This window comes from Lonchura striata, chromosome 2 (assembly GCF_046129695.1).
Source record: "Lonchura striata isolate bLonStr1 chromosome 2, bLonStr1.mat, whole genome shotgun sequence".
NCBI classification, from domain to species: domain Eukaryota; kingdom Metazoa; phylum Chordata; class Aves; order Passeriformes; family Estrildidae; genus Lonchura; species Lonchura striata.
The window spans coordinates 59363500-59378234 of NC_134604.1; the positions used below are offsets into that span (position 1 = coordinate 59363500).

At 36.7% G+C, this 14735-nt stretch overlaps 1 protein-coding gene across 1 annotated transcript in view; it reads right to left on the reverse strand.

Moving 5' to 3' along the window:
- The window catches only part of VWA8 (von Willebrand factor A domain containing 8), a 184539-nt gene that overhangs the window by 65861 nt on the left and 103943 nt on the right, over positions 1-14735 (reverse strand). The window contains exon 26 of the mRNA XM_021530815.3: positions 7916-8067. Within this exon, the coding sequence (XP_021386490.3) occupies positions 7916-8067 (152 nt within the window). The remainder of the gene's footprint in view (positions 1-7915; positions 8068-14735) is intronic.

The following is a 14735-nucleotide window of genomic DNA, read 5'->3' on the forward strand; positions in this document are numbered from 1 at the left end:
TTCCTTCCTTCCTTCCTTCCTTTCTTCCTTCCTTCCTTCCTTTTCTTTTTCTTTCTTTCCTCTGAAGTGATTTATAACCACTGAAAGCAGTTTGACTTCATTAATTGGCACAGATACCTTCAAGCTAACAAACTCATAACTGCTGGCTTCTTTTTTTTGGGACCAGTCACTCCTAAAGAGATCCCCTATCAAAACAGCATTCTGTGTTACACGCTGTTGCACATTATTCCACAGCTACAGGAATTGGCAAGAGAATAGAAGACATTCCTTCTCCCAGTTTCTATAAATATCTTCAAAGTCTATTTTAAGGAAGCTCTCTCAGACTGTTAGAAGTATCTGCTTGGTCTCTTCTGTCCTATATGATGATGCTTGTTCCTACTGTTACAATTATTTTCCTTCTCCTCACCAACCAACCTGGCACTTTTAGATGTTAGAGCTTTGTTTAATTTCTTCTCTATATTATTTTCAGAATAAGAAGGGATCACAAATTAAAAAAAATCACTTGGACTATATACAAAACTTAGAGAATTTTAGTTTTATTTTATTTTCCCCCTAAGAATTTAGGGGAAAAGTCAGGGGATGAATACAGATATCCCTTAATTTATGCTACTCATTCAGGAAAAATGTCTTAACATTTCTTAATGGTATATTGATACCAATCCTCAAGCAACCAGAAGCCAGAAGTTGCAGGCATTCACTCAGCCTTAATTCTGTCTTTGGACCATCTGCCATGGCAGCCAGTCAAAGACACTGTTTTGCAAACAGAAAATGTTTGGATGCTATTGATCATTGATGCTCACAGTTAAATAAATGGCCAACTGCCAGCAATGTGCCACTGGGGCATGTAATAGGAAAAAGTATCTCATTAATTCCCTCTCTCAAAGAATCAGGAGAGTCTTCATTGCCTCTTTGCTGCCTGACTAAAAATATCAATAGATATCAATGTTTGCAGAGTGATTAATTTTGCATTTTTCCTCACTTCATTATGCATTTTTCCATTCTTACATCTAGCTACTATAGCCAAAATTCTTCCCAAATGAAGAAGAGAAATTAAGCCAGATTAAAAAAACAAAACAAAACACAACAAAACAAAACAAAAAAACCCCAGGTACATGAGGCTGTGTTTTTACATGACAAATGACAACATTCAACACCATTACAAAAAAAAAATTCATGATGTAGTATTTCAACATATACAAAATTCTTAGATATGTTTATTAATGTAATCAGAGAAACAGACAAATAATCAAGCCACCAGACTAAATGTCAGTTTAGATGTCTATGAAATAGAATTTTACTTCAGGCTTCCATTTGGGTTTCTAAATGATTTGTTGGCAAAGCATTGTTTATGTCTTGAGCCACAAGCTGTCTTGTGTGCATAAAAACCCTGGAGAATTCTTTTTGCTCTATGACTCTGAGTAGCATAATCTCTGATATTTCTATAATCAGCAATTGTTATTTCCCATTAGCTCAGTGGAACATCAGCTCTCACAAGGATTTGGACTTTAGTTTTAATTCCTTACACATTACTCCCATGGACAACATCTTAGAAATCAAAAACTTTACTAATGATCATGAATAACTATTAACATTTGAAACAAAACATATGTTAATAACCACCTCTAACCAAATACCCTGCTTTTTATAGCAACAGAATTACGGATTTCATTCCCAAATAAACATTTCCACTCTGTTTCAGCTTTCTGGAGATTTTCTTTGCTAATAGTTCCTCTCTTCCCTCAGGAAAACTGATTTCTTTCTACTAGATTTTTGAGGTTTTGTTCTCTTTCCTGTTTCTGAATGATTTAGCTTCTCTGAGGCAGCAGAGCTAGTCAACATAAATAGCAAAGAGGAGGAAAATGTAGATCTGAATTTCAGAATAATGCAGAAAGCAGAGTTCACAATACAAAGCTCTTTGTCAAGAGTAATAGGGATCTCATTCTTCCAGGGCTTGGTAACATTTTTTTTCTTTGCTGTCCCACTGCTCTCTTGTGTAAATCTCATCTAAGAAAGACTAAGAGTATTGAAGAAACTGGTAGCATTAATGTCTCAAAATCAGCCTGCTTCCTGAATGACTTTCAGGAGGGAGTGAGGGCGCAGAACAACTGGAACAACATATCCACACTAAAAATATGTATACATCTTAACAGCCTTCCTGTAGTGAATACATATGATATACATCAAAGTAGGGAGATTACCTTCTTTTCCCAGGACTTATAATTATAACAAGCAAATTTTGAAAATAACTGGAAGTGACAAGACTGGTAAAAACTTCACTAGATGCTCATGCCACATGGCTGTAGTTCAAATTAATTAACCAAATAGCATTTAAATAAAAGGCATATAGAATACATGGAAATGTCAACACTGGCAAAAATCTGCAAGGCAAAGAGATCTGATAGGTATAAAAGGTGCAGTGGCTGAGTAAGAATGGTACTAAAACTTCACTGGTCTCTCCAAGCTGGGGTGTAAAGATTAATCCATGACTTTTGCCTTCATCTAAAGCTAGAAGGGTTTCTAGAACAGAAATGCTACAGGTAAACTGCATTAATCTTGTAAGAAATCCAAGATTTAAGAGCAATTTCTAAGGAAGTATTCCTGATCAGTTCTGTGATTATGGATGTGTCAAAGCTGGTTGCTTAAGGAAAATTCAAAATTGTTTTTATATTTATTCACCCTTCATTTTAGGTCCTGGTATTCTACATAATTACTGCTGTCCACAAAATTAATAAATAGGCAGGGCTCAGAAAAGTGAGACCTACAGCTGATGGGGCAATTCTACCAGAAATTACTGTTTAGCCTGAATTTCTGCATGCACATCCATCAAAGGGGAAATGATCTGTCAAAACATAATTCTCTTGTGCTGCTAGAAAACTTTTCAAAGTAACACCTATAGAACACAATTTCTTTCCATTTTCTATTTTTTATTTAAGAAAATAAATTAATTTTAGGGTATTTTTAAAAAATGATCAAACAACAAAAAATCTAAATCACCAAACAACTCTGTTAAAAAAGTCAACAGAACCTGCTTTATAAAGTTATTTTTTTAGCTTTCAGAGAACATACTAGAAGATGGATATGAATGTTGTAAAACTGCAGCTCCAGTGAAAGCAAATTCTTCACTGCCAGGCATCGTATTAGTACAGCTGTGGAGATGAACTATGACATACAATAAAGCTGCTTAATATATGATCTTGTAAACCAGCTCAGTGCTGGCACAGAATGTATTCTTCAAGGCCTCCAGTAACAGCCTGTGCTCCACCTAGCTGAAAACATTTCCATCCCACGTAACCTTTTTGGACTTAAGTAAGATACAGCTTGAAATCAGGAGAATTCCTTGCCAACCGGTTCTCCGTAAGTTATCCAAACATATTTTGATTTGAACACATTCAGTAGACATTCTGAAGTAGACATTCAGAACTGTTATATGTTAAAACTCCCGTTCCCTGACAATTCCCCTTCCTCAGCTGGCCCTGCAACACACAGGGTTGACAACGGATGATATAAGACGTATCCAATAATTAACTACTGATTACCTAGGGAAAAAAATCCCACAGGAAAGAACACCCCAAGAGAAAAACAAAACTGTTAAAATTTACATATTTACATTAAATATTAAAAAAAACCAGTTAAAATAAAACAAATATTGAATTTATAGGAAACACCTGGAAGTTAATCATGACAGGAAGAAAAATACAGAATGGCAATTTCATCAAGGATAAATGTCAGAATTAGGATTAAAGGCTATTTTACCTAGAACTTGCAGATGGTCTGAACTGTGCACCAAAATGGCAGATTAACATGAATTTAGAAAAACATGACATAACAGATGTCAATGGGAAAAACAAAATATAATTGTACACATAAAGAAAGATAACGAGTCAATACCATGAATAATTCATTTTACCTGTTATGTACTGGCAAACCAGCATAGACAATCCATCTGCTTTACATACAACACTGATAAAAATTATAAACTAGTGGACAGGTGGTACCAGGAGAGACAGACAGTATTTTAACACCTGATAATACTGAACATATCTGCCTTGAAGAATGGTTATTCTACCTGGAAAAAAATGACAGCTAACAAAAGCAAAAAGACCAAGTAAAGCATTCCTTTATACGTCTAATACATTATATTAATTTTGCTAATAAATAAATTAGTATCAACAAATTAATTTCTCTCTTGAAAAAACAACTATTGCAAGAATCTGTCTGTAAATAGCCATTATAGACCATCTAATCTTCCCTTCGAAGACTAGGTGTATTAATTCCAGAATTTAATCTAAAATTCCTGTAAGGGTCACTGCAAGCATCTGTTCAATTTCCCCTCGATTTCACAATTTCAGCTAGATACATAACTAAATAATTCTTCTGTATTTTAGTGTCTCTCATGTTTTTTTTTTCTAGATTTACAGCAGTTATGTTGCAGCAGCAATTTAAATAATTCTGATTTATGCAAGTTTTCTTTTTGATTCAGTAATAGGCAACAGACTTCTCCAAAGCTAATTAAAATAAGAATTCACAAATCGTTTGATCCAAGACATGCCAGAGAGCACCTGTGTAAAGGAGTCAGCATTTCACTATAACAATTTTCCTGCCCCAGAATCTTCTGGAAATGCTTCTGTATTGCAAAATTTGATTGTTCAGGATTTGTATTCTTATATAACAATTTTACTATTGTATGACTAACATTCCTAGGAAGAATTGGTTTGGACTTTTACTTCAGTTTTCATGTTACTTAATAGAAGTGCTGAGCAATTTATTATGATAGCTAGTAAGTCTTTAAAGCCTACCAAAATAAGACTGGGGAACAGAAGTCATCTGTGAGTTTATGCTGCTGTTGCTAGAACAACATAGAAATCACACCTAGAAATCACACCTTCAGATTGCCTGCTTGTGAGAGCCTAGATGCAGGCAGGAAAACTAGCTTAAAACAGAAAGTGATCTTGACATATTGTAAAACCAATCTGAAAAAACTCAATACAGTAAGAAAAATGTAAGTGTGAAGAAAGTTGATCACATAAAGTGAAGAGGGGGTAAGTACTATGGAGGGTTTTGCAAAAGGATGTGGAGATTTATGTTCAGAAAACCAGAGATGAGTTAAATATTGCATGAAATACAAACATACTTGTCTTTTAAAATGTCAATACATTTCTATTCTATACTCTCATACTACTGTACTTGGCTCCAGCAAAAATGAACTTGACCAGTTTCACACCCAGTACTTAATGATGGACACACATCAAGTGAAGACAAGGAGCATAAAAGAAAAGTAAAACCAAGCAGAGGCCTTTAAAACAGGGAAGAATGAGAGGTGACTTTCTAGTGCCAAGGCTATTTAGAAACAAGACTGACTTGCCTTGGGTGGTTATAAAACTTCATCTCTGAAGGTCTTCAGGCATGAATCATGAAAAAATGAGATAAGGTTTTAGAATAGCCTGCACCTTTTCTGAAGAAAGTGGGCTGACTAGATTAACACCATTATCATATTCTAAGATTCATGGAAAACAATAGAGAGATCAGTACTCCAGTTTCTTTTCTGCAGCAATCCAAACAACATAGACCAAATTACCTCAATGTGTCTGTCCACCATGGGAGATTGCAATATGGGCTGGAACAGATTTGGAGAGATTATCTCAATGTTCTTTAACCTCAAGACAGAATGAACTGTGCCTAAACATGAAAGATGCGCCTGTAATTCAAGGTGATCTACCTGTGGCTTACAAGCTCCATAGGAGTGAAACTCACAATCAAAATCAAGGTTGTCTTACAATGGAGGGGTAAAAACCTGAAATGCCAGCTGTAGTGGATGAGAGTGAGGGATTGAGACCGAAAGGTAGGTTGGACAGATCATCAAAGCCAAGTTCTCAGCCCAGCACAGTGAGATCTAAGAAAAAGTTGTTTTTATCAGCTGTGTGTGAACTGCTCCTGTAGTTGCTCCTCCCCTGGGCCTTCAGTGCACAAATTAGATGCTCACAGCTGCCTGTCTAGTGAAGTTTTTGATGAGTATCTTGTGGGGATCTTGTAAGTCTGTCATCCTGGGTGTAACCTGTCCTAGAAAACTTCAGTGATTAATTAAAAATGATCAGCTGATTATCTTTAATTCAATAATTAATAATTACATTTTTCTTTTATCTTCTCACTTCTAGACTGAGTAGTCCCCAATTACAGCAATCTTTCTGTTATGTTTCCTAAATCTCTTATTGTCTCATTGCTAAAGAATCCTCTCCCACATATAATACTTCTAAAATTATACATAGACCAAATTTCTCAAAAACTATGACAAACATTGTGATTCATTAAAATAGAAATTACCAAGGGATGTTCTGCAAAGAAATTATGGCAAGAATTTCAAGTGTGTTCTGTCAATTTGTCAGAATTTGTCATTGCTCAGTTACTGGCTCTCCAAGCATGTAATAGTCCCATTATCAAAATTAAAAGGTCCATCACAGGCACCACTCTGACAATATTTTTTAATAATTATATGTAGTGTATTAGATATGATAACAGTGGTGCTGCAGAAGGAGAAACCTACACATGGACATACAACACCACAGTGTAAGGCTGGAAAGGACCACAGTGGTCATCTGCTCCAACCTCCCTGCTCAAGCAGGATCACTCAGAGCATGTGGCACTGGGTTGCATCCAAGATTCCTGAATATCTCCAGTAAGAGACACTCCACAACCTCTCTGGGCAATTTGTTCCAGTGTTCACTCAACAGAACCAGAATCACTATCAATACATCATGCCATAAAAATCAGTCCCTCCTTAGCAAATATAAAGTATGCATGTCATGTGGCAAACTCAATTTTCCATACATCTAGAAAGCTTTCTCCGTGAAAGGGAAATATTTGTTTCTTCATAAATAAATTATGTATTAGAGCTTGAGAAAGAGTAGGTTTTCTAACTGGTTTTTTAATATGATCTACTTAAGCCTGTTTTCTGTGAATTTTGGAATAATGTATTACAATTGTTTCATAGAATCATGTAATAGTTCGGGCTGTAAAGGACCTTAACAATCATCTGCTTTCACCTGCCCCTGCCATGGGAAGGGACAGCTTCCACTAGACCAGGCTGCTCAAATTCCTGCCCAACACTTGCAGTAGCTTGAACACTTGCAGGGAGGGGGCATCCACAACTTCTCTGAGTGACCTGTTCCAGTGACTCACCACCCTCACAGTAAATAATTTCTTCCTAATATCTGGTCTAAACATACCCTCTGTCAGTTTAAAACCATTCCCCCTTGTTCTGTCAATAAAGGCCCTTATAAAAAGTATCTCTCCAGCTTTCTGGTGGTAAGGCCCCTTCAGAGAGTGGGGGGTGGCATGAAGATCGAGGGCATTACTACATAATGCAGCTGGTTTGATTCTAACCTCTGTGAAAGAAGTATAAGATGTAATATGTTAAGTAGTAATATAATTAAAGAATAACAGTTATTTACAGACACATAAAAAAGTTGCTCTTGGAGCTTACATGCACTGCTCCATTCAGGAGAAATACTTTTGTAGAGCTCTCTGTGAGTATCAAAGACAAAACCCAGCTACCACTGAAGACAACTTTTTTTCCTGAAGACTTAGGTGGTAAGTAACAGGACAGAAGTGTATTGCAATTGAATTAAAAACACGGGAGAAGAAACAAGTATTTCCCTTTATTAAGATATACCTGTTTACCTTACAAGCTATTAATATGTACATGGATGTTATAGATTAAATATTAATAATAAGCAAATACTCGATCATTAAGTAATTTATATTGTTGTAACTTATTTGGAAGATTAAAAGTTTGAACCAGTGGAGGATTGACTTCCAAGAATTTCAGGTTGTTTTAAAATCAATTAGCAACAAGATAACACACTTTTAAAGTGATCATGAGAAATATGTCTTCTTAATATATATCTTATGTTATTCTTACTCCTTGGCCAGCTGTACATTGGTTGGTTTTGCTCCAATAGGTATCCCATATTTGTGCAAAGTGTTGTATAAAATTTCACGCATTTCATTGTTGTAGGAGTCAAAGTCAAATACATTTCGAACAACATTTGCGAGTCCTTCAGATGGAAATTTCTGTAAAGAAACAGACCAACAAATTTCTTTTAGTGACTATCTATTAAGTTACAGCACATCATTATATACCTAAAATGAACAACTGTAACATTAACTTTGACAGACAAGTTCTGAAGTACTCTTTACTTTTCATTTCCAGGACATAATTCCAAATCAGAATAAAATTATTGACACTAAACTTGATTTAAATTAAAAAAAAAAAAAAAAAGCATGTGACAATTATTTAACACTAAACATCATTAATGGTTTAAAGAATTACTTTCATTATACACACAAGATGGTGTAATCATTGGAGAATATAATGATACAGGCTAGAATACTAGCCTGTATTCTTGAAATTTGCTTTCTGTAAACTATGAAGATCTGATACAAAGACATACATTCATATAATTCACTCATACAATTAATTTAAGAATTCTGACTCTAAGTGTTTAATCTTGAGAGGCAGATAATACACTGTTTGGTTAAGAAAAACTCTTTTAGGTCATGACGGATTTTAGTAGACACAGAAATTCACTTAAGATTCACAATGTTTTTTCCTTAGAGAAAATGCTAGTTGAGATGCGCTATGTACACTTAGAAATCCCAAACATTTATCAGACTTTCATTAGTATCTTAAGCAAAAATTAAAGTTTTGTTACTGTAATGAATGGATTGATTATTCTGAATGAGGAATTAAATGGTTGGATGGTTGCATCTAGAGGGTAGCGGTCAATGGCTCAAGGTCCCAAAGGAGATGCGTGACAAATGTTTGTCACAAACATCTATGGGGGTCTGTACTGGTACCAGGACTGATTATTATCTTCATCAGTGACATAGTGGGATTGAGTGCACTCTCAGAAAATTTGCAGATGATACCAAGCTGACTGATACGCTAACATGCTTGTGCGATGGAATGCTGTCCAGAGGGACCTGGACAGGTGGAGAAGTGGTATCACAGGAGTTTCATGAGGTTCAACAAGGCTGTGTGCATTGTCCTGCACCTGGGTTGGGGTAACCACTGGTATCAGCACAGGCTGGGGGATTAACAGACCGAGAGCAGCTCTGACAAGGACTTGGGAGTGCTGGAAGGTGAAAAATTGGACGTGACCTGGCAATGTGCACTTGCACCCCAGAAAGCCAAATGTGTCCTGGTCTGCACTGAATGCAGTGCAGAGTGAAGGAGGGGATTCTGCCCCTCTGCTCTGCTCTGATGAGACCCCACCTCCAGTGCTGCATCCAGCTCTGGGGTTTCCCAACATAAGAAAGACATGGACCTGCTGGATTGAGTTCATAGGAGGGTCTCAAAGACGATCAGACAGCTGGAGCACCTCTCCTGTGAAGACAGGCTGAGAGAGTTACTCAGCCTGGAGAAAACACTAAGGAGACCTAACACTTTCCAGTACCTAAAAGGGGTTTTAAGTGGGACTGGAAGGGCACATAGAGATAGGACAAGGGGGAATGGCTTTAAGTAGAAAAATGGTAGATTTAGATGAGGTATTAGGAAGAAATTGATTACTAAGGGTGGTGAGTCACTGGCATAGGTTGCCCAGAGTTGTGGATCGCCTGCTTCTGAAGTGCTCAAGGACAGGTTGGATGGGGCTTTGAGCAACCTAGTCTAGAGAAAGGTGTCCTGTCCCACAGCAGCAGGGTAAAAACTAGAATATCTTTTAGGTGCTTTCTAGCCAAAACTACTCTAGGATTCAATGAGTTAAAATAAGAGAAATGAAGAATTTTTAATATCACAAAACCAGTCAGAGAAACTGATGTCATTGATTAAGAAATCCACTGAGGTGGAGGACCCCAAGCTGGAGTAGGTATATGCCAAAAGGAGGCTGTGATCTCTGTGAGAAGTCCACTCTGGAGCAGGCTCCTGGCAGGACTAGCAGCTCTGTGGGAGAGGAGCCCATGCTGGAGCAGATTTGCTGGCAGACAGAATTTGTGATCCTGTAGAAGGCCCCCAGGCTGGAGCAGTTCCTGCAGAACTGCAGCCAATGGGAAGGACTCACAGTAGAGAAGCTCATGGAAGACTGTCTCCTATGGTAGGGCCCTCACACTGGAGCAGGGGAAGTCAGTGAGCAGTCCTCCCTCTGAGGAGAAAGTGGTGGCAGAGTTAACATGTGGAGAACTGATCACAGCTCCCATTCCCCATCCTCTTGTGCTGATGAAGGGGAGGAGGTAGAGAAAGCCAGGAGTCAAGTTGAACTTTGGAATAAGGGAGGAGTAGGGGGAAGGTGTTTTAAGATCTGTGTTTATTTCTCATCTTCCTACTCTGATTTGATTTGCTATAAATTAAACTAATTTCCTCAAGTCAAGTGTGTTTTACCTGTGACAGTAATTAGTGAGTGATTTCTCCCTGCTTTTATCTTGATCTACAGCCATTTCATTATATTTTCTCTTCCCAGCTGAGGAGGGGAGCAACAGAATAGATTTGATGGGCACCTGGCATCCAGCCAGGGTTAGCCCACTATAAATGTAAATGGAGCACACTAAAAATAAAGAATTTTAAAAAATAATTATCAACTTGCTGTATATTCTGGAAATTTACTGCTTAACCGATTCATTTTATCCTTTTTTTGGCAAGAGATGGGAGTGAGAATCTTTCTATTTAAGAATCTCTCACTTTTTCTCCACAGGCCTTTCATTCATATACTATATTTTTCAGACAAGGACCTAGACACTTCCATCTCAGTATGGCACATTTACAGTGATGAACATAAACTTGTGGAAATTGTAGTCTTAATTGTTTTTTTCCCCATTAGTGAGCTAGGCTGGTACAGAGAACTTGAAAAACAGGCTTAAGTGTCAGAGAAGTTTATAAATGTATTAAAAATAAAGATATTTTAATCTTGATTAAAAATTGAAACAGAAGAAAATAGAAGAATTTCAGAAATGTTTTGACCTATATTCTTAATCAATTATCAGCATTAGGTGTTTAATATTTTCCCAACTTTATAAATATCTGATCCCAATAATAAAATACCTGTGACACAAGCAATACTAAAATTAGCTAGTTGCTGTGATAGACTAGAATACCACTGCTAAATTAAGCTTGTACAAACCTTTTTTTATCTGTAGTGTACATGGCACAGAATATTTCAGTACTAGTGTTGCTATAAAAGCATGTTAAACTGTGTTCTGCTTTTTAAACCTGTCTATGAGGGACCTATTAGAAGTTCTGCATCATTACAATTTAGCAAGATACAAGTTATTTTGAGATAATATAAAATTGTTCTACAGCCTGTGCCATCCTTGTTACAACGTCCAATTCTAACAAAGTAACAAGTACAATGTAACAGGTACTAAACCCATTCTCCCATCATCTATTCTAAGTAAACAATGTATAAACATTTCATATGTAAAGTGAATTGAAAATTTTGTGACAATGTTTAGTAGCTGACTTCTATATTTTTAATTGTACCTTGGAATCAAAAATAAAGAATCATTCTGAAACAACATTTATATGATGAATATTGCATTTTCTCTGTTCCCTGTGCAAAACACAACCAACACACTGGCACCAAGCTATCTAATTCACTCATGAACTATACTTTAACCTCTCTGCTCTAGGTACTGCAGAAAGCTTGGTCAAGTACTTCAAATAATATCCAGTTTTCCCTAGAAGTCTCCAAGTATGTCTGCAGTTTTCTGAATCACTGCATAACTTTTGCAATCAATACACTTTTCTGCAATGAATTGCCTCAACACTTCCATGTCTCTTGTGTCAGCAGGACATAACAAAAAATTTCCTGAGGTACAACAGATGGCTTCTGGGAACACAAGCCACTTGTACAAAGGTCCTCTACCTCAGAAATTAAAAAACAATCACAACTCCCCTGTTTCAACCAGAACAAATCCAATCTCTTTTTAATAACTGCTTGGACAACTTACTGAAGAAAGCAAATGGCAATTTACTTAAAGGGAAAAAAAGAAAAATACAAGAAGACAAAAAAAAAAAAAAAAGGTTGAATATTTGGGGCTTGAATTGAACATCTAAAAAAAAGTCATTTGGTTTCTATTGATTTTTAAAATGAGATTACTAGAGAAAATATTGATCTCTTATAAGTCTGTCTAGTTGTCATTCACTTATTCTTCCCCTTACAACTAACACTTCTGTGTGTACCTTAGATTATTTTCACAACTTAGATTCTTGGCTATTCCTTAAAATAGTACATAACATAGTTTTTGCCTTCAAAATTTTTATATTTTTATTTATGTATTGTATGCTTTATTTGATACAGAATTTGACTTGGTGAAAAAGCTGTATTTTTTTTGATCTAACATTCCATGAGGATATGTATTGCTACAGTCTGTGTAAAATCTATACGCAAAATTGCAATTTCCAGTAGAAATCAAGAATTAAGTGAGATCTACTGTACTTCTACCACTGCCCTGAAAAGAAAGTGATAAATTATCTGGTATTCAGTCTGTAATGAGTCCAGACTTTTTGTTTTAGACTTCTACCTTGTGTTCTCACTAATGCTCACTTCCTATGTATCTTGGTGCCTTCAGATATCTGTTCGTCCCCCTCTGCTCTTGGTTTTCCCCTGCACCCACCCCTATGTCCTTTTACTGAATGTAGCCAGCTCTCTCTGTGCCTCCTCAGCTGTCCTTCAGTAGGGCCAGAAGCACCATGTCTATGGCTCATCCTGACTGACAGACATACTAATGGATTAACCACTATTCGTGTCTTTAGTAGGCATCATTGACTGCCAAACCAAGCAGCTGAATTCTCCCCCTGCCATTTCAACCAGTTCCTCTCTGTTACATAGCCGCTGATTTTGATTAAACCAGCAGAAACCTAATTATCTTTGAAAACTGGTAACTGAGATCCATTGTGACTGGCCAAAAGGGCAAAAGATTATTAGGCAGCAATGTGAGAAGGGGATATAAACTGTTATTTGATGTCTAGTTTCCTTTTGAGATTAGGCTGAACATAAAAAAAAAGGCACTATCTTACCACAAAAGCTTACTGAATAGGCCTTGAAACCTCATGATGCGTAGACTTCAGGGCCAGAATGTTTCTTAGCCATTTACTGCTTGAAAACTGTTATACTAATGCCTACTATTAGGAAGCAATTTCATATATAAACAAGAAAGATGACAAAGAAAAAATCTGAGCTTTCTGAAACCAAAGAAGAGTTAGTAAAAAAGCTACTGCCATTTTATCTAGACTAATGTGGCTTTCCTGATTAACATCTACCAGGGTTTCATAAAAAACAGCATGTTAAATTGCAGAGAAGCAGTCATAGGAAGGTGCCTGGTTACAGGCACCTTATGGTAACCCAAGAGAGCAAGGGCAGAGCTTCTGAGCTTATCCATAAGCTACAATTAACATAAAGACTTTTGACAGTCTGAAAACTGGAGGCGAGCAAGACAAAAATCCTGTATCCAAGTCACCTGCCAACTAGAGCTGCAAGACCCAAATTCCTGATACAGAATGTGAGGAGAAAAAGTTGTTAGCAATCAAGTCAGGTACCTGCATTAGAGAACTCGCCCTATGCCTGGAGTTTTGGGTCTTCAAAATATTTGGTGTCTCAAGCATCACCAAAAAAACACTTTCCCTAAGAAAAAGTGTAGAGGCAATCTAACTCTGAGCACAATGTCTCAGCTACAACTATATTACTTACTACATGTTCCCTACTTGCATAATCTTTAGGGGAGGGTGATCTTCTAACTGCACTCCCTATGCGTATCCTAAACACTGAAGATCACAATTAGTCAGAGATTAGCCTAACAATATGCTGATACCATAGCAATCAGTATATTTTTACCTGACTAGTCCTGATGCTCAGATGTGTTCTAAGACAACAGTAATCAAAAGCAAATTTTTCCTCCAAAACATCCAATCTTTTTTTACACAAGCAAAAAATTCCAAAATTATGTGAAAGATATCAACACAATACTACAAAGAGAGCAGGGCTGTGGAACTGCTGTAAGGGAAATTGTTTAACAACATGACTAACTTCCCTCCTTCCTTCCTAGGGACCAGCAATTTTACTGACTCATTTCCCTCCTTCCTCTTTCTTCTCTACCTGAAGACCTAAAAGTTTCTTACTTTGGAATAACCATTATTTTTATATTCATTGTTGACATTTGGCTACTCCCAGTCTTTTTATTATTCAGATTGAAAACCAAGTTACAGTAAACAGAATGTTGCATTCTTGCTATGAGACTGGGATCTTGAAAATAAATGTTACAAAACAAATCAAAGATGCATGCTGGAGATGTATTTGGATATTTACACTTTGAAAGAGGTAAAAGCTTAGCAGATGGGAAACTTTACCACTGAACTGCACCCAATGTCCAGGTTGAAGTGACCGTACTAATGTGCTTAAGTGAAGGAGACAGAAACAGACAGTAAGAGCCCTTAAGACAATTAGCAATGCAGTTCTTTCAATCTCCAATTAGATGCTGTTCACACTCAAGTAAGACAAGAATTAAGTCTTATGTTTCTGCACCGGCTGCCAACAGAAATCAGTACAACTTCAGGTTACTTGGAGATAGATGATGAAGGAAAGAAGCTAGGAAGGAAGGTAGGAAGAGCATAAAGGTATGAAGACAAAAAGGAGTTAATTTAACAAACACCCTAAAAAATTAGCTTTTCAGCAGCACAGCAAATATTCCTCAAGTCTTAATTTTTCCACTGTCATTCTGAATGTAACTGTGTGTTTAGAGATCAGCATGTA